Source organism: Pipra filicauda, unplaced genomic scaffold (assembly GCF_003945595.2).
Source record: "Pipra filicauda isolate LSUMZ 115617 unplaced genomic scaffold, ASM394559v2 scaffold36_size6622888_pilon, whole genome shotgun sequence".
In the NCBI taxonomy this organism is placed as follows: Eukaryota; Metazoa; Chordata; class Aves; order Passeriformes; family Pipridae; genus Pipra; species Pipra filicauda.
In genome coordinates this window covers 659,318-685,173 of record NW_024104498.1, presented here as the reverse complement: position 1 = coordinate 685,173, position 25,856 = coordinate 659,318, and the positions used below count along the sequence as shown (strand labels likewise).

Genomic DNA, 25,856 nt, shown 5'->3' with positions numbered 1-25,856 from the left:
TGCTAACTCATTAGGTTTCAGAATGTAATCATGTATTGCTTGTGAGGTGAACCTGAAACTCAGAATTTAAGTACATTCCTTTAAATAATTTTATCTGAACACCCCTAAAATAGAATCTCTGTTCTCTGGCTGTTTTATATGTCAGTTTTGTACATACTTTCCAAGACCAGATTAATAAAACATAACGTTGAAGTAATATCTGACATCTTCATGCCCAGGTAGCTGTGAGTTTGGTGACGGGAGTGGAGGTTTAGTAAAGATGCACACAAAGGCAAAAGAACACCTCACGTGGCATTGTAGCCCATTAGGGATGCATCTGTAAAGGCAGCTACTGACTCTGGGGAAAGAGTTCAGGAGTTTTTCAGTTGGAGTCAATGCATGGAGTGTATTCATCCCACATTCCCACATCCTTTTGCTCAGATCGGGGCTCACCCCGGGTGAGTGAGGAACAAGAGGAGCATATGGAGTGTGTGGTGAGTTTGTGCCTCTGGTGCTGTCTGAGCAGGTGCTGCAGGCAATGTGCAGGAACGTGCCACGGGCTGGATTTTGAGTGTTTAATCAATATGCTGAAAGAGAAATATTGTCAGATCTCACTTGAAAGTTTCAAAACGTACCAAGATAGATTTTTTTTAATGTATCGACAGTGTTATTGAAAATGAATTTTATCTATTAGATGTGGTTTTATACTGTATTTTGGGTTTTTTATAGTGAAGTACACATGATGTTTTCTGTGTTTGCATTTTAACCTACTTAATGAAACGCTGCATTCCTGGAAATGAAGAATGCAGGAATACCCAAAATTATTTTGATAGTTCTTTTCTGGCTAGACATTAATCCATATCCTTTTGTTTTAAATTACTCTATTTGTCAAAGTTAATATGCGAAACAAAGGCATTAGAAGGATGAATTGCAATGTGGACATTATTTCACACATACTTTATTTTTGCAGACTGCAGGAACCACTTGTAAAGCATCTGTATGTCTCTTTCTGTGACAGATATGACTTCCCATAAAGGTGACCCCTTCCTTGACTCAGTTGGTGTGATCCATGTCATGCCAGTGCCTTTCCAGAGGCTGCTGTTCAGATCCCAGTGCTTCACTTTCTGCTCTGGTCACGATACACTGTGCTTCTCATTCTAATGCTGGAGTATTTGTTCAAGTCCATAGACTGTGTGTTTTTAATCTTCCTCAGAACAATGGTGAATAATGGCCCTTGGCAGGAGATAATGAAATTTTCTTAATTTCTATTTTCAAGCAGAAGCTGCAATTGAAAATGGCATCCTATGGCCTGCAGACATGGCTCTAGTGCAAGTTTCAGGGGAGCTGTAATAATAATGCAGTGCCAGCAGTGACGAGGAACGATAGGACAGTGAAGAAGTAATTTAAGAAAGAAAAGAGAATGTACCAAAGCTTTATTGTAGCATATCTAATGATCTGCTGAAGATTCCCAATAGCTTTTGGAGCATGACAGGAGAAACTAATGTTATCTTGCCAAAACAGGAGCCCCTGCTTAATCAGCAGAACGAGATTATTGATTAAAACACCTCACACAATAGATTGCACGTGGAATCTCATCTCCATACACTGCACGTGGAAAAGTGCAATAATAAACATAAGATAATAATAAAAAAAAACCAGGCAAAAGCAATTTGTTGGGAATTGTACCGGTCGAGATTAGAGTTGAAATGCAAACAAATTATCATGGAAAATACAGCTCTCCTTACTGCTGAGCAAGGAGGATGGATGCAGCAGGGACATGGCTACATCATGAGCAGAAGATGCTTAAAACCAGCCCTGCTGGAGCTGCTTTCCTTTTTCTTTCTTTATTCATCTGAAATGTGAAGGGGCCATTCCTCATTTGCACAGTCTTCTTCCTGAGGTGAAAGGAGTTCAGACATTATACTGTAACTGTTAATTAAACACTCCATTTGATTTTTAGATTACTCTAAGTGATGCATCTGCATTATGGAGATGTAACCCTTTTTCATTCATACTAAAGTACAGAAGAAACGAGTGTCAGAGTCCACAATTGCTTCTCGCATTCATGAAAATAGTGGTAATTCGTACATTTCCCCTTGCAAAACTCTTTGTTGTTGCTAGCACAGGAACCTGAATTCTTTTGCTACTTCAGTTAGTCTTTTCCTAACTAGGGTTTCAAATTTAATTCATATATTACCTTGCCTAAATCAACTGTTCTTGAGTTTATATAGAGTTCTTTGCAGATCTGCTTTATTTCCTCGTAAATGACAAAGTCATTGTATCATAAATCTTTGTGAATATTGTGAATGTCTTAAGCACAAAGACATTTCTCAGTGTGAGATCATATGAATTTTAAGATTGTTCATAAAAACCTGAGAACATGTGTATTTTTACCTATGCTGGGGAAAAGTATGATGTTATGTAGATTGCAGAACACTTAAATGCTATTAAAACCTACAGAAAACTTAAACACTAGATCACAAACTGAAACACCAAAGTATTTCTGATTTTGACATCTTAAATTTGCAGAAATCACAGCTGGTTTGTATCATGCCTTCATTGGAACAATTCTAAAAGAGCTTGAATGGATGGACCAAACTATCAGTATATTATGTAGAAAAAATAACTTTGGTTAAAATGAATGAGGGACTTCAAGTTATTCGCCAGTTAAGGTTTTTGAGGTTTGGGTTTATTTTTTTTTCCTGATGGTGTCTAGGCCAATTCTGCAAATTGCCAGGAACTTTATTTCCACTATAGTCTCCTTTTTGGAGAATCCTGTGACAGACAGGGTGTTTGCCCATTACAAAAACGAATGAAAATGGGTCACCCTGTTGAGGGCTGTAAGGGGCAGTCCCCTGTTCTTGGAGCACAATGTTTCTGAGTGTAAAGGTTTCACAAAACTATGAAGTTCTGCTGTGGCAGGGATGAGCAGCTTTGCTAATCTGTAGCCATGTAGGATAAGCTGCTGTTTAGTGCTGCTTTTGGAGAGCAGAGGCTCTTTTGGCCAATTTGCACAGAATTCAGTGCTTCTTGTCTCAGAGGAGCTCAGCTGAAACCTTGCTCAGTTGGCAAAATGGCTTTTGCAGAGAGCAGCAGGACTGTAGGCCAGCGACTAACAGAGAAGTTTGTGTCCCTGGTTTTACAGAGCAGAACAACGCAGCAGACAGAGGGCTTTCATTCATCCAGAGAACAACTCACAGCAGCGTCAATTCCCCGAGTCACTTGTCTCAGAACTACCTCTGCAAAGTCCACTTTCTCTTCCTGTCCTGTCTGTAAGCCAGGAATTGGGATTGACAGCTGCTGTGGTTGCTCTTGGTTTGTCTTGAATGTCTCACTCTGATAGAAATGTGACCACTAAACTCTGTAACAGTGACCTGAATGTCGGCTTTTTAAAGTGTGAATATCCTAATCAAATGTCTTTAACTCGAAATCTTAGAAGTGCTTGAAAATTAGAACCCTATGTGAAAATTACTCAGGTTTTGTAAAATGCAACCAGCAATGCAGAAAAATCAGTGATTTGAATATGAAAAACTGCAACTTAAAGCAGAAATACTCTATTCAATTAGCTATTCAAGTGATTGCTGCTGTGTGCGGTAGCAGTGCTGTGTCCTGCAGCAGTGGGCACAGCTCCTTGTTTTGGAATTGGGGTCTCCTTTGGCCAAAGGTGAGCTAGAGGTCACCATATGCACAGCAGGTGAAATCCTCTATAAAGAAATAGTCAAAAGTTTTTAGAGTGTCAACAACTTCCTGTAAACACCACTCAGTGCCTGAAGTTTGACACTGACAGTTACTGTACAAAGAAAAAAATCTGAATTTTCTTTTGAATAATATTACACATCCTTTTGATAAAAGCTAGCATGAAGCTCTTCTCATTTTTCTGGCTGATGGCAACATTATGAGTCTTTCACTGGGGGAAAATGAAACAGAAGAAAACAACTTTTCACAGGGCAACAAGAGTTGTATGTATGAAGTATGACCTTCATTGGTTTTATTCTCAAGCAGTTCCTCCCAGCATACACTCATGGAAACCATCATACTGGATGATGCACTATGAGAAGCCTCCTTGTGGGAATTATTTTGGTCTCGGCGTGAGGTTTTCACTAAAGAAACACAAAGAAATTTAAAGAAATTTATTACAAAATCTTACATCTGAGGTTATACTCGTCAGTCTACCTGAGGTGTGGGGCATAAAAACCCTGTATCAGGGATATTACAGAGAGGCCTGTGATTTTGGGGCCCTGTTGCCTTCTCCATCTACACAGCACACGTGCAGGTGAACTCCTCACCATCTATCTTTGTCCATGGTCGTGCATATGTACAGAAATCCCTGACTAGTTCCAGTTAGTTCTGCAATTGTGATTGAGCCTTATGCTGCTGGAAATAAGTAGCTTAAAATAAAGAAGAGAAAGGAAAAAGGAGAATAATTAGCTGATGGAGTCAGAAGAGTTGTTGTTCCCCAGTTCCCTCAGCAGAGACACAGCATGTCCTGCCCAGCTCTGGGCTGCTCTGATCACTATGTAAAAAGGAGTGATTTATATTAGAGTTCTTCAGAGGTGCTTGCTCTGCCTTTTATGAGGTAGCATGAACTATTCCAATACCTGTTGGCACTGTGCAGCTGTGGAAAGCCATTGATCCAAGACAGATGATCTGAGCCTGGCTGTGGCATTCAGGCAGTGTGGGAAGTAGCAGTGCAGCAGAGAAGTTGATGTACAGCTGGAGTCAAAGGCTGCTCTATTACTTAAGTTCAGACTTCTGTTATTCAGTTTGCTGACAAACAAAACTAACCCCTGAGAAGATCAGCCAAGCTCTTTTTCTTTTAGTCACCAAACTCCCTGACCTTCTCCTTTTTTTCTTCACTTCCTTGTGACTATTTTTTTGTATTACATTTTGACCATCTCTTCAGGGTTAGGTGATTGTTTTTTTCGCCTTTAACTTCCAAGCTAATATTTGTTTGGTATTTTTTATTCTGGAAAAATTAATAGTAGTATAAAATATTATTATTATTATTATTATTATTATTATTATTATTATTATTATTATTATTATTATTAAAACCTTCAAAAATGTTCAGTATATCCACGTGGTTAGAGGCATTGTAATAAAGTTCTTTTTTGTATCAGAATGCCTTTGCTTTCCTTGGTAAGGAAATCATTTATATATTTCAATACTTAGTCTCCTCTAAAATACATTTTAATTAATTTTCTTGAAGTTCTTCTCTTTAACTATTTTTCTTTTTTCCTCAGATGGTCAATCTTTACCTCTTCCTGTAGCCTAACAAGAGCCCACCAATAGCTCCTAAAATAATTTAAATGAAAATGCTAATGTTCTTTGTCTATATTCCAACCAAAATAACTTCCTTGAATCACAGTAAAAATCTCTCTGAAATGTAAAACCATTCAGCAGTATGTATGTCTCTAAAGATGGAAGGAATTATTCATTGGTGTTATTATACGTTATTCAGAATTGCACATTTTTCAATTATGTAATCTTTACATTTTGTTTTCATTTTATTGAGCAGTAGTATCAAATCAGTATATAATTGATACAGCTGTGTCTACAGTGGGGACATTTAAGATAACACCCATCTCCAAATTTAGAAGTATAAAGCATGAACTAAAATATTGTCTTGAAGCCTTTTTTTGGACTTTGACTAATTAGTAGTAATTAACTTTGTTGTCTTATGGATTGGATTGCCCAAGTGTGAAGAGAGTTAGCACTGAATGTGGTACTTGAGTATGAACTTGCAAATTAAATGTAATTTTAAATTAATTAGCTTGCTTTCTTTTCCCATTACAGGTGCAACAACCGAACACAGTGTATAGTAGTTACTGGGTCAGATGTGTTTCCTGATCCTTGTCCTGGAACATACAAATATCTAGAAGTTCAGTATGAATGTGTTCCTTACAGTAAGTATAATCTTTTTATTCTTGCTCACTTCCTCTGGCCCTCACAATTGGAGCTGGAGTGCTGTTCCATGGAAAAGCAGCATATGTTTGTGGCCCACGGAGCCATTATGCATGCAAAGCACTCGCAGGCTAGGGCTCCAATTAGCTTCACAAAGCGTGGAAGGAAGCCATGGTGTGATGCTGGCCAAGTGTCTGTCTGTGTTCTTAAGTGTTTGGCTTTTAAGGCTACTGTTTTTCCAGAAAACAAACTCAAATTAGCTATTCAATAGGCCAGATAGAAATTTGTACTTTTGCCCGCTACCAGTTGCTGACAAATTGGCTTGGCTCACAGACTTGTAAAGCAGGAATTGACTTCAATTTTAATCATGATCTACTTGAAAGGCTACCTGCTGCTGTGGTGACTTTGGGTGCACAGCAAGCCCAGCACTGACACTCAAGAGGCAAATGACCCAGTTGGGGGACATTGTAGGAGGACCTTGTGCTTCCTCTAAATGAACGCAGATTCAGAGTGAATAATTCATTAATGAGTTACTCAAACTGGGTTCTTAAAAGCAGAGGGGAAAAGAGTGAGAAAGAAATGTTCAGTTTTAATTTAAAGACAAAATAGGAATTGTGCCTTAAATCAGCTGCCAGAACAGGATTTTTCACTGAAAACAAAGTAAATACTGAAGTCGTATTGAGATAGAAAAATGCGATATTATGGCTACTTCAGCAGTTTTGTACAGTATTCTTTCTAATGCCAAAGTGCTGTAGCTGTAGACATACTTCTTATTTCCTTGCAGTAATTAATGCTTTTTTCATTGATATGTATGCATGTTCATGAAAGTTCTGCAGATTGGACACTTTTAACTGGTTTTGCTTTCTTGTAAGGTCATTCTTTGCAGTGACTTCTCCCTCGTCCCGTAACTCCACAGAGAAATAGCTGTGCTTGCAATGGAATTTGAGCAGTGCCCTGATCGTTCCCTTGAGTTATTATTAAGTGTGTATTTCTTGATCTGCAGTAATCCTTAACCAAAGTCACATTTTCTGTTGGTACAGGAAACAGGCCAAGTCTGAGATGCAAAAACTCTGTGGTGACAGTATATATCCAAAAAGGAAGGAAATGAGTTCTGGCATAGGCAAAGCCATGTCAAAACTCTCCGTACTGTTTCCTGCACAATTTTAAGATTTAGTCTTCTGAAACTGAAATACCGCTCTGTACTGCTTCACCACACTGAACCTGCACTGTTGCTAAAGGCCAAACACAGATCATCTGTTTTTTCTTCATTCCTGCTGTGTCATTGTGAAATGGTTGCTTGCTGATTTTTTTCCCTGTACCATTTGTAGGACTGGAAGCCTACAGCAAACAGTGATCCCTAGTACCATTCCTCCTGTGTGTAGTATCGGTGGCTTGTTGTAACTGTTCTTCTCGTGCCACTTTTGAGGAGTGATGTCTTACCCCAATCTAACCACAGTTTTGTTCCACAAAGACCACTTCTGCTTTGGCGCTATTTTCGTTCCCAAATTCTCAGAAAGAGGGCAGTGCATCTGAGTCCAAACCGTGAGGTCAGACAGATGACAAGGAGTTACGTTTCCAGTTCCAGTAGGCTAGCTCATAGAGAAAAAGTGTCATGCAAATAATGTTCAAACGTGATTTTTTATGCTGTTTTAGGAAGAGAAGTGTGGATATGTTCTACCGATTGAGTATTGCTACCTACAGGAACCTTTTCTTTTCCAGTTTCAGAAGTACAGTGCCACAGCGCGGCCTGCCCTGTACTCTGACTTGTAGTGACTCTAACTTTAAAATGTTTATTTTTGTTTACTGTCAACTGTATTGGCCTGCCCTTTGAACTATGTAATTCTATGTCTATCGTAACTCAGGATTGTGGATGCTTCTTGTCTTTCAAAGTCTCTGAGTTTTGGAGTTTGTCAACTGCAGCATGTACAGTGATGACACTACCCAACTCCAGAACTGTAAGAGGTATCACCTGTCATTGCCACCAGTCATCAAAAAGATTACCAGAGACCAAAATCAGTTTTCAAATCTGATTTCAAACCACACTGTGCTTCAGTAGCCATTTTGGTTGTTCAGAAGCCATCTTTCTTCCCTGTCCCAAAAAGCTTATCCTGTTATTTTTCAAGTCTCTTTTTTTGATGCCTGATAAACTCCAGTTATCAAATCTAAATTTTTATTCCTTACTTGTTCCGGTGCTCCATATCTAAATGTACAGAATGACTGAAATCATTAAGTTTGCAAATAGCAGCTGTCTCAGCTTAAGAGACTTGTTAGGAGGGCAGGATAGGCTTTTGTGGGCCTGGGAAGGGAGGAGTTTAGTGATCACAGCACTTCTAACCAAAGTTCTGCTATGGTTCTTGCTTTTTCTGAAAGTTACTTCAGTTACTGCAAGACTGCAAAATTTGCTGTGTCTCATCGTGGTGGCTTTCAGTCCATGAGGGATGACAAATGTCAGTCATAAAAGGTTTTGTGGTGAAAGGTGGGAGTTCTTACACACTGGAGTTGCTGTCACCCTTGTACAAAATGCAGTTTATGAACTCCTCTATGTGTTGCTGGCCTTCAGAAACACATAGCTGCATTGCTTTATTTGAAAGTACTTAATTTGGTAAACTTAATTAAGTTTGAAAGTACTTGATGAAAAGCTTCCTGTTTTGCATCTCAAAGTGTAGACAAAAAAACCCCAACTTTTGAGATACTCAGTTGGATCTCCACCAAAATGCCAGGCAAATTTGATAGGGATTGCTTTGTCCTGAAATAAGAGTATTATTGATTAAATTACAAAGAAATTGAGAGTAGTATACTTGACATTTCTCTCACTTATGCTGCACAATATATGTTGACCCTTTGACTAACAGAAGTCAGTCCTTTTATAAGGGAGAACATCAAAAGTGCCATTTTGTACATCTGTGCATTTTTATTTTAAGCCTGTTTGGACTCGGGAGTTCAATAGAAAACATTTTAAAGTGTTTTATTCTCTCTCTCTGTGTATTGATTGGACTTTGCAGCATTTGTTTATTCCAATAAGCCCATCTGTCCCTGACAAATGTACAGCTGTACCCCAGTGCATGCAGAGCAGACACACCAATAATGATTCGAGTTATCCCTAGCTTTTTCCCCCTCTCCTATTACTAATTCTGAGCAGGTACAATATCAATATTGCTCTTTGGTGAGGAATAAGCACATGCATAGAAGTTCACAAACAGAATCATGCAGAAGTCATTAATACTAATGGTGAAGCCCAGGAATTCACTTCAGAGTACATCTTCTGTTTACCTGGATAACTGCAAGAATTACAAATTGCAGAAAAACAAGTATTTTACCTAAAGATGTATAAGTGTACAAAAAGCCAGGAAAACTACTGCTCATTTTGAAAATATTAAACCCCTTCAGCTCCCCCGTAAAGTTATGGAATTGTTTCCTGAAGAAGCACTAGATCAGATGAGCCAATACCATTCTCTCAAAATAATGTTATGCAATTTCCTTAAATGAAACCGAAATCCCAGACTCTCTGTGCAGCATGCAAAGGCATTCTTCAGGATAATGCTGTAATACCGAAAATGGATGAGCTGTGCAAATAGTTCTGATACACTTCCTTGGTATCAGCAACTGCTGTTACACGGATTGGTACATCTGTCATTTCCCAGGTCATTTTATGAAACCAAGGGAGCACACTTCAGAGGCCACAGAGTATATGAAATAGGTTTTATTGCAAATAATTATTGAAAAGCTATTTACTAGCTGGGCTTCAGCTATATATCTTTCTGTAACTTCCTTAAAACTTCCTGGGGGAAAAATTGCTGTAGTAATATAACTTTGTTAATTGGTTGGGTTTATGTCTTCCGTGTCTGGTGGCAGGATGGATGTTTGTTTAAACACAGTATGGCTGTCCTTGCATACTAGCTTGCTGTTTTGGGCTTAATCGATGATGCTGGAGAATACCTGAATGAGCTAATAAATTGTTAATTTTTTTCTTCTCTTTTCCTCTTGCTTACTATGCTTTTGCTTCTTTTTTCTAGATGTTTTTGCTTATTCCTTCTAGTCTGATTTTGCAGTTATAGACTAAGAAGTGGCAAAAGTTCTCGAGATTAACATTCGGGAAAACAAAATAAAGCCTAAGGAGGGCTAAAGCGTGCAAGCTGCTTTCTTTACAAGAAAGAAAAGCAGAGGGATGTCTGGGACAAAGATGGGGGGAGTTTAATAAGCACATATGCAAACCTATGTAATTAATATACTGAATTTTGTATTTCTAATTATTTAATACGATATGTATATGTGCACTTGCACATATATGATAAATTAATATGTCACTTAAACCCCAGCTTGATAGCGTTATATTTTTAGAAGAAAAAGAGTGTGTATAGCATGCATTAGTAAAGTCATTCATTATTTATTCAGGTTCACTAAGTGAAACTACATGCCAACATATCTGTATTGCCTCCTTAATCTACTAGAATGATCGATCCATGTTCACTTGTGTAACCGTAGAATCTCTCTCCTGCTAGGTTATCCTGTTGTCTGTTTCTCTTTATCCAATATAGTGCAGTTCTTATTCTCCCTATATTTAGCGTCTGTAACTAATTTAATCTTTTAGATTAATAGTCGATTTACGTTAATCTTCTTTCTTTTTTCCTTGCACTTTTTTATTTTTCTTCCGATGCTTAAAATAGAAGTGGAGCAAAAAGGTAAATAACGTATACAGTCCAAACCCCAGCTCCTTGTTATGTGCCTTATGGATGTTAACCTCTTCCCTTCCCCTCCCCACAACACTCTTATATTATGATAATCAGCAGGATCTCATAAGTACACCTCATAAAGAAGTCGACTGTTTGCAATAAAGTGACTTGGCTGCTTAAAGTAGGTGGCGGGGTATAGTGTCTGAAGTACTTGGGCTGGAGGGAAGACTCCCTTGCTTTTTTCTCTCCCTTTCTCTTTGTCTTTCTTTCCCTCTCTTTCTCTCACCCTTGGGTAAATTCTTGTTAATCAAGTGTCATCTTGCCTGGCTTCCAGAACCCTCTCCATAGCATGCCATGGTTACAGGGTTTCCTGGTCTGTTTTCATTCATTGCTTTGGTTGTGTTTTGTTTTCTCGGCTCCTAATTGCTTTCTCTATATACCTGATGATTTGGTTTGTTCCTTTATTTTTAATCGAGGCCCCTCCTTTTTCAGCCTCACCACTTCTTAAAGTTCTAAACAAGTCGATGTGATTGTTTTGGACTGAAATGACCTGCACACCAGTTAAAAGCTCTGGAGCGTTAATCCGCACTCACTAAAAGTCTGAAACAAAAATGCGAGAGTAGCTCTACATTTTCAGCTGTCTGTGTATGCCATTGAGCCTTGGTCTGTACTAGTGAAAGCAGTTCCCATCCACTTTCCATACTGGTACAGCAAGAACATGGTAACTTTAAGAAAAGTGGATGATAAAGGGTGATAATTGCATTAATTATAACATAAGGTGTAATCTAGTGCCAATTAAATGGATTTTTTTTTCTTCCTGACACAGTCATTATGATTTACCTACCTTTTATTTTTTTCTTTTTTTCTTTTTTTTGGATTTTCATTGTGAGACAGTCTTAATTTGACATAATTCTTGTCTTACTTCTCTCTGTGACTGTTAGTTTTTGTTTGCCCGGGGACGTTGAAAGCAATTGTGGACTCACCGTATTTATATGAAGCTGAACAAAAAGCAGGTGCTTGGTGCAAAGACCCTCTCCAGGCTGCAGATAAAATCTACTTCATGCCCTGGACTCCGTACCGCACCGACACTCTGATAGAGTTCGCGTCTCTGGAGGACTTCCAGAACGGCCGCCAGCAGACGACGTACAAACTGCCGAACCGAGTGGATGGCACCGGCTTTGTGGTGTACGACGGCGCTGTCTTTTTCAACAAGGAGAGAACGAGGAACATAGTGAAGTTTGACTTGAGGACTAGAATTAAGAGTGGGGAGGCCATAATCAATTATGCTAATTACCACGACACGTCTCCGTACCGGTGGGGAGGAAAGACTGACATTGACTTGGCGGTGGATGAAAATGGCTTGTGGGTGATTTACGCCACGGAGCAGAACAACGGGATGATCGTGATCAGCCAGCTGAACCCCTACACCCTGCGCTTCGAGGCCACCTGGGAAACGACGTACGACAAGCGGGCGGCGTCCAACGCCTTCATGATCTGCGGGGTCCTGTACGTGGTGCGCTCGGTGTACCAGGACAACGAGAGCGAGACCGGCCGCAACGCCATCGACTACATCTACAACACCAGGCTGAGCAGGGGCGAGCACGTGGACATCCCCTTCCCCAACCAGTACCAGTACATCGCCGCCGTGGATTACAACCCCAGGGACAACCAGCTGTACGTGTGGAATAACAACTTCATCCTGAGATATTCTTTGGAGTTCGGCCCACCCGATCCTGCCCAAGGTAAGGATTTCTTTTTTTTTTTTTCTTCTCATTTTTAATCTCTTTGTGTTTCCATTCTGAGAACTATGTTAAAATATTGTTGGTCTTAGACTTAGCTCTTGGCAGAAGGGCAAGGAGGGGTTGCTTGCACCATGCTGAGCAGTGCAGCATTACGGTGGTGCAAGGCAAATTTGCAGAACCTGTGAAGAGAAATGGAATTACTTTATTTGGTTTACAGGCTCGTGCTTTTCTTTATTTCTTTTTTCTTTATTTTTTTTTTTTAATAGAAGTGTGTAGCTTTTCCGTGTTTGAGAATGAGTCGAGGAATTATTTACTTTATACCATCAGTCAGTTTGACTTCTGTAGCTGAACTGAGTGCAGGTTGGCTCCCGCTGAGCCAGAAGGCTGTTCCCATCCTCCCGGTGTTACCTGCCTCCTGAATTGATTACAGCACACACGCAGACCTTTTAACTTGTTGGCGCCAGCAGTGGAGAGCAGTGTGTGCTGGGAGGCCCCAGAGGAGATGTGTGGGGTTAATGTGCAGTACCAAGCATAAGGATTTTTCCACAGCCTTATTTTCACAGTTTCTGATGTCGGGTTAGACAAGATTATCTGACATCTTTTTAGTGGGTTTCTCAGTAGGTCCCTTGCAACTGCATTTCAGCTCACTAGAAGTTAGAACTACTGCCTAAAAGGAAAGGTACTGTCAAAAGGGGAAAGAAAAACAGGTCTTTAAGTCGCAGAAAGCCCTAAAAATGACGTGAACAGGCACAGCCACATTTTAGCATCTGCAGAGGAGAGTAAATAGCAAGAGAAATGCTCTGTGGCAGAAGATGTATGCAGCAATGAACAGAATGTTGATAAGCTGCTTTAGCAATGAAGGTAATACTTCACTTCTCTCATCTAACTGGTATGCATGTTTAGCAGCCGTTTTTTCTACTTCAAAAAAGCAGTAATAATGGCTTCTCCACATGAAAAGTAGCTGTCCTGCTTCAGCAGAGCTGATTCATGCACAGCAGTGCAAGCTCTGTAATGTGCACACCATTATATCCACGTACATACAGCTTTTCCAGGTACAAAGAGGCAGCAGAACAGGCCAGTTTGGAACCAGTACATTGGTGATCTCCAGAACCAGGTGTGATCTGCCCAGTCAGTCTCCTGCAGAGCTCCCTGGCAATGCACAGCCAGGCTCAGTGAGGTTGCAGGGGTCTGGGGGCTGAGCTGTGGCTGCACCTTGGCCAGCTTCACTGTCCCCACATCGAGCTAGTCCCTTCCTCGGGGAGGCTTTGGGGCTGCTCTCAGCAGAGATAACCACCTATGGAATTAGAAAAAAATGAAAGCTTTCATTTCCATACATTCTCATGCGTGACACTTTTCACTGGGTTTAACTGAGACGAAGGTGCATTTTGAATTCTACAAAGCTTTAAGAGTAAGGAGAAAATGGAGGTGCTGGCTCTAAGTAGCTTTTGCAGTTCAGGCAGCTGCTGTGAATGTGACAAAAGCTCATCTCTAAATCATTGCATAGGAAGAAAAGTGTAAAGGAAGAGCAGGGAGAGAAAAGGCTCTGTGGAATCCTTCCTTTGCTTTAGTAAACCTCCAATGGTCTCCAGTAAGACATTTCATAATGTTTTTATTATGTGAGAGTCTCCAAGATCTGAAGTTACAGTACATGTTGCTGGCCACATCCCAGTGAATATCAGAAACAGATTTGGGCATCCCCCTGTAGCCCTTCCTGGGTTCCTTGCTTGCATGCAAGGCAGGAGGAGAAATGGTTTATTCCAGCCAGACCTAGAGGAGAAGGCATCCAGGGCACACTGCAGGGTGTTTGCCTCTCCTCTCAGCTGTTTGCCCATTCACCCATGAAGACAGAGAAGGAATATTTGAGTGAGCTATGAGTTTGGGTTTTAAATGCATTAGGACATCAGTAAATATGTTTTGATTTTGGCCTTTTTAAAATAGAGAAGCCATATGAAGACCCTGGGTTTATTTGAATATGTGATGCATATTTTCCTTAGATAAAGCCAATACCCAATATTTTAATTTTGTATGGGTCTGTAAATAGCAGATCTAAGAATCTGTTTCAGTTCATTTCCTCTTTTGCCTAAGTCAATTGCCTGTAGTTAAAAACGACTAAATGAAAGGAAGAATTATCTAACATAATTGTCCTTGAGATGTACTACTATAAAAGCAAGAAGAAATTCTGTACAGTTTCTATTTCTGTACTTATTTCTATTATATTCCCAGTTCCTCTTTGTTTCAGCATGAAGTTTATACAAATTGAAGATCAGTCCTTCCATTGTTACACAAACATTCTGTATGTGTAATAAACATTTGGATTTTTTATCTCATGTTAGATCAGTTTTTCAGCACATTTGATAAAGGGCATTTTTGTGTTTCTTTTGTTTTGATTTGATTTGGGTTTTTTGTGGTCGACTCAGGTTTCTGAATCATCTGCTCAACAACGCAGGTGTCAGGATAACATTCTTTAAGTCTCCTACCACAAGAACCTTCTTTTAGTGTTGTTTGTAATGGTACTTTAATATCAAGTATTTAATGGTGTCACAAGGTCAGTGTCTCAAAATTGGAAGTCTTGGCCTTTTCTTTTCAAGTGGTTAACTTGGGACCATTGTGGGAAACTCAGTAATCTGTGTTACCATGGGAGAAATAATGATAGATAAGACACATACTGATTTTTGTTTTTTTCCCTATCTATCTGTCTTGGCTATCAGTTCTTGTCTGCTCCATAACATCCAGCTACAGAGTGCTTCAAAAACAACAGTCTTTCTTCCTACAAGAAAGATGAATTTGTTGTACTTGAGTTGCTCCCTTACATTTGCTCCCAGTGCCAAAACTTGGGCCTGTCCATGTCCTCAAACCTGGCTTTGTTTTCTCTGTTGTTTCTTTAATTTTTAAATCTGCCTGTTGAAACCTCTGAAGTACCACTATAATTAACCCGATGTTGACTTTGCCCTTGCTGCGAACCTGCACCGTTTTCTCCTCTTGCAACTGTCCGTGTTACCTGCTCCCTGCATCCATCCTTATTTTCTCAGTCTTCAGAACTCTTCAGATTTCTAAAACTGTTGGGTTTCTACTCTGGCAGTGGGTCTGCTGCTCTTAGAACTCCTGGCTTAACCTCATTCTTTTTATGTTTTGTGTTTATGTTGTTATGTTCTTTTTGTGTTTTTATGTTGTTTCTTCTCACTTCTCATGGAAATTATAGTACATAACTGTATCACAGAACCATGGAAAAGCCCTGAAGCTCATGGATTCAGTGTAAACCCAGCCCTGCTGAGCCCACTCCTGAGCCCTGTCCCTGAGTGCCTCGGCTGCACATCTGATGCTGAGCAAGTGCCCCAGCTGAGGTTTTCTCCAGGGGATCCTGCTGTTCCTGCAGTGCTGGTGTCTGCTGGCATTTGCAAGGTGCCTGCCAAGACAGTGCTGCACGTAAAACGTTCAGCCTCCAGCTGGTGCTCCTTTGGCATAGGTGTAGGAATGGTTTTCAGGGCTGCAGCTGACAAGCACCACTCAGGTGTTGCAGAAGAGCGTGTTTTCTAAGGTTAAGTGTAAAAAAGCATTTAAAAATCAAAACTCTAATTTAGAAATGAAGTAAAATGTATCAGGCCCTTCAAAAAGGCACTGTGAAAAATTTGAGACTAATCAGAGTTTTTATGTCCTTGGCAAATTCAGTGGATATGTCCAGGTACATTCTTTCTACAGGAGGTGGTGACGGTCCAAATGAATCCTTGATGAAATAGGAATTTTTAGAAGAATTTTAAGTTAAAAGACCTGGAAGAACGAAGGGAATTTTCCCTCTGAAAAGTGAATATGTGCATTACATTGTAAGGTTTCCTTGGTAACAAAAAGAAGATAAATCCTTTTGTTCTGTGTTAGTGTGTTAGGGAGAGATTTCATCTACATTCACCCCAATTTGTGCTAACTGTTCAAACTGAAACTGTCTCCCCTTTTGTACCATGATACCCATCATTAACTATTATTGGGTCACTGCAGGAAAATATGGATGTTGTGAGTGTGGACAGAACAGAAACTTGGAGAGTAGTATCACCAAGGGCTTGAAATAATAGAAAACTATTGCAACAGCAAGAATCTATGACAAAGTCATGCAGCAAATTGTGAAGTAAATTACACCTGTACTATTATATCAAATCTGATAGACTACAGACTGATGAAAGAGTGCTTGTACGAGTAAAGACAATGTAATGGGCACCAGACAGCACATTTCTTAACCATAGGTATTTTGCTAATTTTTTGTCATGTTTGTTATCATTTTCAGGGTGTAAATTTTTAAATGGCTGTGTAAACATTTTGCTTTCAACTAAATGGATTTGGCAGGGTCAGTAGAGTACTGGCTAGCATAATAGCTGGAACCTATAGGTAATTAGGTGAGTCTTCATGCCTTCCCTGCCATTTACTGAAGCATGAAAACAGGCACACAGCAGCAATAAACAGAAGGCAGGAAAATCGTGATTTGCACAGGTTTCTGATCTCCATGGCTGTACAGAGCAGCTCAGTAAAATTAGGGTGGGCACATAGATTTTCCTGTGTCCAAACACACTGAGATACCTGACCTATAAGAGCTTACACTGAACTGAAAAATCCGTGCAGCTGATTTCTAAAACTGCCTGGATGCCAGAGGTGAGAATGGAACCATTCGTATTTCCAGAAGTGCCACATCATCGGGGCATTTCAACACAGTTGTAAATCTGAGCTCAGAGTTGTATTTTGGGTGGGGAATTTTTTGATTTGGCTTGGTTTAGTTTTTTTAAAACTTATTTTATGCCTGCCTAGAATAGAAACCTGTTGGCAAGGAACACTAGATAACTTGTGTGCCTTGTCTAAATCTACTCCTCACTGTCAGTTGGGAAAAGAAAGTTACTATTCCCCTGCTGTCCTAGGCAGTTGTGTTATGGTTTTTATAGGCATCACACTCTTAAACAGGTGTTAAGTTTTACTCCAGTGGTGTCTTCATTTTTAGTAACAGATAGCATGCATAACTGTTTAAATCAGCTGTTAGGAGCTGCATGAAACAAATGTGAATTAATTACTTTCAATTTGAGTCTTTGGATGTGCTTCCTATTGCTCTTCAGCTGATAGTAAGACACACCTATTCTTAAAAAAAAAAAAAAAAAAGGATGAGGCATAAGAGGTTTTGGTTTTCTCCTCAGCATGTCAAGCCTGGTCAAAAAGTCCAAAATAGAATCTTGCGTTGTAAAAGTGGCTTTTTTGGAGTTGGGCAAAAATTATGCATCTTCAGCCTTGTGGAGACTCAGCCCTGCTGCTCAGAACAATAGGTTCATAACCTCGATATGGAGTTATTAGTTTGTTATTCTTCTTAGTTGTGGCATGTTAAACATCACTGCCAGTGGCTGGTATTGGCAAAGTCCATTGGCAGGAGCCCCCAGGTGCCACCACTCTCAGCTTTCAGAAGGAGACACGTGGGGTGGTGGCAGCTGTCACGTGTCCCCCTGCAGCTCAGGAGAATGGCCTCGCACATCTAAGTTCCCACAGGTCACTGAAAACAAAATGACCTGCCCTCTAAAAGCTAGATGTATTCCTTGAAGTGATGCCTTCAGTTGTTTCTTATTTTTTCAACCATCTTTTTTTCCCAGACTTCCAGCGCTGTCTGAAGTTTCCTGATACATTCTTAAATATGCTGACTTCTCCTTTTTTTAAATTTAATTCAAGAGAAAGTCTCTTAGAAGTTATCTGTAATTTTTTCAGGGTTTTTTTGAGAGAGGTGGTTTGAAGTCTTTCTCCTAAAACGTGAGATTAAAAATATATTTCTAAGTATGTAGTACTGCTATGCTATGCAGGTCATTTTTGAATCGTAGGTGATAGGCTTTGAAATTGGTTTTAATGGATAGCCATGAACATTGTTCTACCTAAAGGTGCATAATGACAGTGGGATTATATTAGCTCAGGGCACAACAGAAAATAAGTTCTGACAATTTTTACCTCACTCCAGAACTTCAGAATGTTGTTATGAATTCTGACAGTGGTATTCCTGAGACAAAACTGTCCTAAACATTATAGGGTTTGAGCTGTAATCGCAGTAATGCTAATACACATTGCAGTGATTAAATATGTACTAATTAGCACCATGTACTTGGGGGATGGATAGAAATAATTGGTTGTCCCTGCATCATTCTCCATCCCCACCATCTCCCCGTTCCCCAGGACCTGATTCAGCACTGCCTGACACTTGTGCAAGTGGTTGCAAATGCTTTTGACAAATGTTAATTGGGAGAGCACTGGAAGGCTGGATGCATTGTCATCAAAAGGAAAATAGAGCAGTTTCACAAGATGTCAGGCAAGCACTTGCAGAACAGATCTGAGGATTTCAGGAGGAGCTGGCTACACCACGAGTTCAGCACAATTACACAGGCTGTGTTCAAGCAGCCAAGAACAAGACTGAAAAGAAGACAGGCTCTCTGGAGAAGTTTCTCATTTGTGAGCAGGAGAGGGATGAAAAGCACATCTTTGACTTTACTCTTTAAAAACTCCACTCTAAATTCATGTGAAAATAAAAAGATAAATTACTGTGTAAGACCTCTAATATGTTATAACTGAAACATAATTGAAAAAGGGTTTTGAAAAAGGCTTTTTAACTGCCAAACTACTGAAAGTTAATATTATTCAAAACACTAACTCATAAAGTAACTGCTGGAAGAAAGTGAGACAGCTCTTCTTTTGTTTTTATTTCATGATTTAATTTAGAGAAGCTGCATTGTCCAGTAACTCAGAGTTCAAGGGCCTAGCAGAAGAAGAAAAAAAAAAAGAAAAAAGACAAAATTATTTTATATGAGCTTATTTATTCTCAGCACAAGGAATCTGTGCTTTCATGTGCCTGTAAAGCATTGTGAACACTAATGAAGATTTGGAAATAATGAGTGGTAACTGGCTGCACATCCTGGGCAGAAGGGATGTGTCCTGATCCAGTCCTGGGCTTTTGTGCAAGATGAAACTAGGTCCTTGCCCAGCTTACAGGAGTTGTGTCTTCATACCTGCTTTATCAAAAGAGGGTGTTAAGGCCCCAGATGCTCACAGAGGAGAACACCGTGTACGTGCTGTGTTTGGAGCTAACGGGGCGTGCTGCAGCTCTCTGGAGCAGAATGACTGCTGGGTGGGAAGATGTTATCATAATTATGGCCCTGGAAAGGTGTGTGCTGGGTGACTTGAAGTTTTGGGGGCTGTTTTTTAAAAATGGTCTCGTTAGTTCCAGCCCACTGCCTTTGCTGTTGAAGCTGGCCTGCATTGTTTACGGCACACTGCTTCAAATGAGTCTGTCTGTCAAGGTGTTCCTGCTGCAGAAGTGATTAAGTCATCTTTAATTGCTTTGAGCGTGTTTGTTATGTGCTGATAACTTGCTAGGACTGCCTTTCAGCCTTTAGAAATGTAACTATCAATTTTTATTACGGAAGAGATTATTTGGAGAATGTGCTGAAACGTCACACCAGAATGGGTTGGGGGTAAAAAAAAAAGAAGTCAGTCGGTTATGTCTTAAGCACCCAGAATAGCAATGAGAGTAATGTTAAGATAAAGGAAAGGAGACTCCAGAGAATCCTTTAAAGCTACATAAATAACTTTCAAATAACTTTTTTTATATATATAATTCTAAGTCATTTACTTTATTATTGCTCTAATTTTCCCTGTGCAGTGCCTACCACAGCAGTGACAATAACTTCTTCAGCAGAGCTGTACAAAACCACAGTGTCAACCACTAGCACCACGTCCCAGAAGGGTCCCATAAGCACAACGCTAGCTGGAGGAACAAAGGAAGGAAGCAAAGGACCCAGACCACCGCCACCCGTTTCCACAACCAAAATTCCTCCCGTGACAAGTTTTTTCCCTTTGCCAGAGAGATTCTGTGAACCGACTGAGGCCAGGGGGATTAGCTGGCCTCAGACACAACGAGGAATGATGGTTGAACGCCCTTGCCCCAAAGGAACACGAGGTACTGCCTTTAAAAATGTATCTTGATTTCAAGCAGATATTTCGAAACCGATGGGCAGCTCTCTCGGGATGAACATTTTTTTTAATCTCAGGCTGTTTGTCACATGACTTTTTGGTTACTTGGAGAGTGCAGTCTCTACTGGCAGCAGTCAGTGGTCAATCTGCAAACGTCATTTGAGCGTAGCCGCAGAATTACCTTGTGCTTGCACTTTTGAGAATCCAGGTCAAATTTTAGGGCAGTGCTTGAGGACTGTTGTGAAATACGCTTACAGCTGCCTTTCTCATTATTAGCTCCCCTCTGGATGAGCTCCAGGAAAAATCAAGGGCTTTTTGTTTGTTTGCAGAAAACGTCTGGTACTTTTCACTGACCTTTTTCGTTGCTCTTTGTAATCGACGTTATTTCCTTTCGTTTTTGTCAATTATTGTCAACTACTACCATTTAGCAGCATTCAGAATTTAGCATTGTTTAGGAGCACAGTGTAGCCAATTTCCTGAATGCGCGCAGAAAAATGGTTTCCCTTTCACTGTAGTTTTCTACATCTGTTGTAGGAACTGCCTCGTATCTCTGCGTGGTCTTAACGGGAATGTGGAACCCCAAAGGCCCTGATCTTAGCAACTGTACCTCACACTGGGTAAATCAGCTGGCTCAGAAGGTTGGTTGAAACCTTTTAATCTGGTGTACGCTGGTGATTAAAGATTTTAACTCTGAGCATTAATAATTCAGTTTGTTGAAGCTGTGTTTGTTACTCTGTGTTCTTTTAAAGCAGAAGGAGTTGTGTGTGCTCCAAGTGCAGAGCACTGACCAGCAGTTGGGTTCATGTGCATGTTTTGGTGTGCCCTCCCTCTGAGTTCTGTAATTGAATCTGTGATTACACATTCTCATCACTATTGAAAACAAAGTAGCTTTGCTGATGTTCAAAAACCAAACGCAATGTTTGCTTGATAAATCAAATACTGTAAGTCAAACAGCAAAACCTGTGGTATGCAGCAAGGGGTTTTGTTCAGTCAAAATTACACTGTAATGAATAGATTTTTGTCTGAGTGCATTGATAACAGTATGATTAGAGTGCAGAACCACTTTCTGTGTTTTCCCTCCCTACTGAGATTTACAAAGTTTCTAAAAACTGAATAATTTGTTGTCAATACCAAGCTACTTGACTTTTGAATGCCTCAAGCACGGGTATGAACAAATAGATTTCTTACTGTCTGATAATGGCAGTAAAATAAAAGTGAGGATGAATAGCAGATCTAGCCCAGAAGTCCCAGTCAGATTTCTGGTTTTGATGGCTGTTAAGAACTGCTTTTGTGTGTCATGGATCTAAGAACCTTTAATCTTCTGAGATAAAGAGAACGTTATTGGTCTCAATTAGTTACAGATTTCAATGTATGTGCAAATGGTTATTTCACCACAACAAAGGTACACAGGGAATTGGAATTAGGAGCCTCAAGCAGAACAAGGGACCCTGCTGAGATAATATAAATTGTCATTTCAGATCAGAAGTGGGGAAAATGCTGCTAGTCTGGCCAATGAACTGGCTAAACACACCAAAGGCCCAGTGTTTGCTGGCGATGTGAGTTCCTCAGTGAGGCTGATGGAACAGCTCGTGGACATTTTGGATGCTCAACTTCAGGAACTACGGCCCAGTGAAAAGGACTCTGCTGGAAGGAGTTATAACAAGGTACACACCTCCCATCACCTCCTCCTGCTGGGATAACCATTGCCCTTGGGCTTTGTGTTCTTTTCCTTTCAGAAATATTAATCTGTACTTTGCTCCTGCGTGCGCGTGGTTCTGGAATAAGCATATGAGGGAAAACAGCAGTAAATACACGGCAGAAAGTTGCAATTACCTTCTTTAGGGAATAAGATATAATTCACAATAGCTGACTGGTCCTAAAATACATAGCTGTGTCCCGTATTAAAATCTGGAATGCATTATAACTAGTGTGAGGGAAATGAGTATCAGCTCTCAGAAATTCTGTAACAAGTCAGCGTGTTTATCCAGTGATCCTTTTAACCCTGAACGTGTAATAAAATCAGTGGGATTCTGCATAGATGCAGGGTTTTATTTTGATCTGACTTTCTGCAGAATAATAGCACCTTCTTAGCCTTTTAAAGACACCGTCATGACTTAAAATTGATCTTTATAAAAATGCTTTCATACACATGTCTAAAACATATCTAAATTCATGTTTTCTCTGGCGTGATGTTCCAAGAAACATTGCAGAGAAAATGTATGTCTTTGTGGTTTAAATGGAAATTGCAAGTGTTGTTACCTTTCCTCTTTTTCTCAGAGGAAATGCTGTGTTTCTCAGCCTCTGCCTTGTGTCAGCAGAGTCAGCAACCCACAAACGAAGTTTTTTTTCACCCTCCTTTAGAGAGAGATGCACTCCCCTGTTATTTTGGCAATAGTTTTATTTACAGTTCCTAGCTGCCCTCAAAACAGTTTTCCCAGAGACAGATCAAGTGCCCACACAGGGATTTCCTCCTTTGGCCTTTTCATACAAATCCCACTCTTTGGACAAAAGGTATCTGGACACCCGTGTAAGGGTTGCTGTGCTGGTTCTGGCTAGGATGGAGTTAATGTTCTCCACAGTGGCTACTATGGGGCTGTGCCTTGGGTTTGTGGTGAACACCTGCTGATAATGCAGAGATGTTTTGTTTTTGCTGGGCAGCCCTTGCACAGCCCTGTTCTCACACTGCCATGCTGGCAGGGAGGTTGGGGGTGCGTGGGAAACTGGGAGGGGACACCCCAGGACAGCTGAGCCCAGCTCACCAAAGGGATGTTCCATCCCCTGTGGCATCCTGCTCCGGATGTAAAGCTGCTGGGGATTAGGAAGGAGAGGGGGACATCAGGAGTTGTGGTGTTTGTCTTCCCCCATGACAGTTGTGATGGAGCCCAGCTTTCCTGGGCTGGCTGAACACCTGCCTGCCCCTGGGAAGCAGTGAATTCCTTGGTTTGCTCTGCTTGCATGCCTGGCTTTTGTTTTACCTGTTGAACTGCCTTTATCTCAACTCGTGAGTTTTCTCACTCCTACCCTTGTGATTCTTCCCCCCACGGTGCTGGTGAGGGAATGACGAGGACTGTGTGGGACTTGCCAGCTGGGCTTAAACAACAGTTGGGGAAAAATGTTTCCTGTGTGATGTTTTTTTTGTAGTCATTGTGGACAGAAACTAGGTTACTGTCCAGGCTGTAGTTCAAAACCGCGATTTGAAAAAACAGAGTATTTTTTTTTCCTATTTCTGAAGCTTTCCAGAATCTGTCTAACTTCTGATTTTTTTTTTCCTTACTAAAAAGCTCCAAAAACGAGAGAAGACATGCAGGGCTTACCTTAAGGTATCTCTCCTGTGCTGTCACCCTGCTTTCTCCCTGCTTCAGCAACCTGCCACGCTTTATCATCTTGCTGCATGATCCTATGTATTTCAGTCTTTGATAAATGTGTATTGTGCCCCATATCAACTTTACAAATGTTGGCTTTGCACAGGTATAACACTCAGAAAAAAAAAATTACCATCAAAGTTTATACGTCTTTTACCTCAACTTGTTTGAAACAAAAAGAGCAGAAAGGGTTATTTTCTGAATTGGAAATAACATGTATCTCATAATAAAACCTTGGGTAGGGGAAAAAGCTGGCAATTTAAAGAAATTACTTCATCTTGGTAGAATTTTATATCAAAGACTGTTTGGAGTTAATTTGCTTGTGTGAAAAATGTACTTTATATAGCTTGCTTTGTTCTTTGTGTATCCTTATACCTAGTAAAATCACTCTTTCTTACAGTTTCAAGAATTGTTACAATTCAATGACTTCAGGATAAAATGCAAAGACAAACATTTCTGTAACTTCACAAGTAAAATGTCTGCCATGTGTCCCATTAACCAGGCTCTATGGAAGGCATGTCACACCTTGCTCCCTAATTTCCAGTTCCTTTCATCAGCTGTAGAATGGTTGTCTGTACTGGCCAACTCCTCTGCTGTATGGTGCCAGTAATGCCACTTTGCCCCTGTGAAGGAGAGAAAACAGCCCTGGAACACATACATGTGTCTGGCTCTGAAAAATTTTATTGCACATTTTTTTTCAAAACTTCTAAAATACTGATTTTTTACTTGTACCCTTTGAGGTGAAATATAAGAATGATTTTTGAAAAGAACTTTGAAATACTTTGCAACATAATAAAATTAATTAAGATTCTTATTGAAGAGAGATTTCTCTGTACAGGGCACTTCTGTCTTTTATCCTAAAGCCCTGGAAGTGGATGGGAGATGTCCAGTTGTGCAGAAATTTGACAAAAAGAGGCAAAGATCTGGAGAGAAATTAGCTTCTCAAATAATAATAATAATTGTAATAGTTTTTTGTTAGAAAATATTTTTTAATACTAAAGGGAAATGCAGCAGATGTGGTTTGAGTGGAGTGGATTTGTGTGGTTCCCTTTCATTAGTAAATGGGATCATGAGAAGAGCTGTGTCACAGGGGCCAGGGGGTCTTTCCCACCATCCACTTGCCTCTGTCTGAGAGGAGAAGCACCTCAGAAATATTACTGGGCAGGTGATCATTTTCCACAAGAAAAACGCAGGGTTAGGTTACGCCCTAATAAATAAAATCGTATCACATTAACGAACGCCCCCGTCAGCACAGTGTGGTGATACATGAGAATCCCCAGCACAACCTGCATTTCCAAACGGTGTCATTTTCTGTAGGTCTCAAATGGGCTTCTCTGCTTAGATAAGACTAATAAACCTCTTGAAATTACAAATCAAAAGCTGACTTACACTATGCAAATGAAGCAAGTTCCCACTTTGTGACAGAGGATTCATTTGTACCTCAGATTAGAGGCTCCAATCTGTATTTCTTGGTGACTAATGAATCTGGCCTCTGCAGACCAATTTCTGTTCCACTCTAGTTAATGGCTGCAGCAGGATCAGTGTGAGCATTTTGACTATTCTGTCTCCCATTAGAGGAAGAAAAAAGGCTTTAATGCCACTTCGAAGTATCTTCCACCTGCCAGGAAGGTCATGGTGGCTCACAGTGCAGGCAGAAAGAGGATATTAAAATGGATTAGGCTAATTAATCTTGCTCTGACAATAGCCTTGACCAACTTTTTGTATTCGTTTGTTTGCACGATGTGGTATTTCCAGACCGACATCTTTCTGTTTGTACAATGTCTTCTGTTTCCATTTCCAGTGCTTTTAAATTGATCAAACAAATTATATATATGCTTAATGACACATTATGAGTAGGTAAATGGGACAGAGTAAACAGGGTGTTCTAGCAATGCATGGTGTACTCAATGCACAGCTACATTATGCATTAATGTAAAAGCCTGCCTTCAATTGATTAACTGATTACTCTGATTGGATTATTTTGTAAAAATAATGTAATCATGTCACTGAATTATTCTTCTTCCTTCTTTATTGTTACTTTATATGCAGCTTAACGAACCTTAAAACGTGATAGAGTTGTTACAAGTAAAACTTTCTAAAGTGGCAGTTTTTTTCGGCTTTCCAGTTTTGCCTTCCCCGATAACAGGCACAGTCAGTGGACATCTTGTTTGCTCTATTGATTTCCTTTTCTGACTGACCTTTGTGCAGGAATGGGAGCTGGTAATCTTTTTAAG

General features: G+C 40.1%; 1 protein-coding gene across 19 annotated transcripts in view; it reads left to right on the top strand.

Moving 5' to 3' along the window:
* The window catches only part of ADGRL2 (adhesion G protein-coupled receptor L2), a 378,099-nt gene that overhangs the window by 320,266 nt on the left and 31,977 nt on the right, over window positions 1-25,856 (top strand). For 14 of the 19 annotated variants that reach the window (XM_039384661.1, XM_039384662.1, XM_039384671.1 and 11 more), the window contains 7 exons: window positions 5,776-5,885; window positions 10,548-10,562; window positions 11,495-12,295; window positions 19,950-20,246; window positions 20,795-20,898; window positions 21,739-21,924; window positions 23,542-23,580. In XM_039384661.1, the coding sequence (XP_039240595.1) occupies window positions 5,776-5,885; window positions 10,548-10,562; window positions 11,495-12,295; window positions 19,950-20,246; window positions 20,795-20,898; window positions 21,739-21,924; window positions 23,542-23,580 (1,552 nt within the window). The remainder of the gene's footprint in view (window positions 1-5,775; window positions 5,886-10,547; window positions 10,563-11,494; window positions 12,296-19,949; window positions 20,247-20,794; window positions 20,899-21,738; window positions 21,925-23,541; window positions 23,581-25,856) is intronic. The other 5 variants (XM_039384678.1, XM_039384672.1, XM_039384669.1 and 2 more) reach the window with 1 other exon arrangement.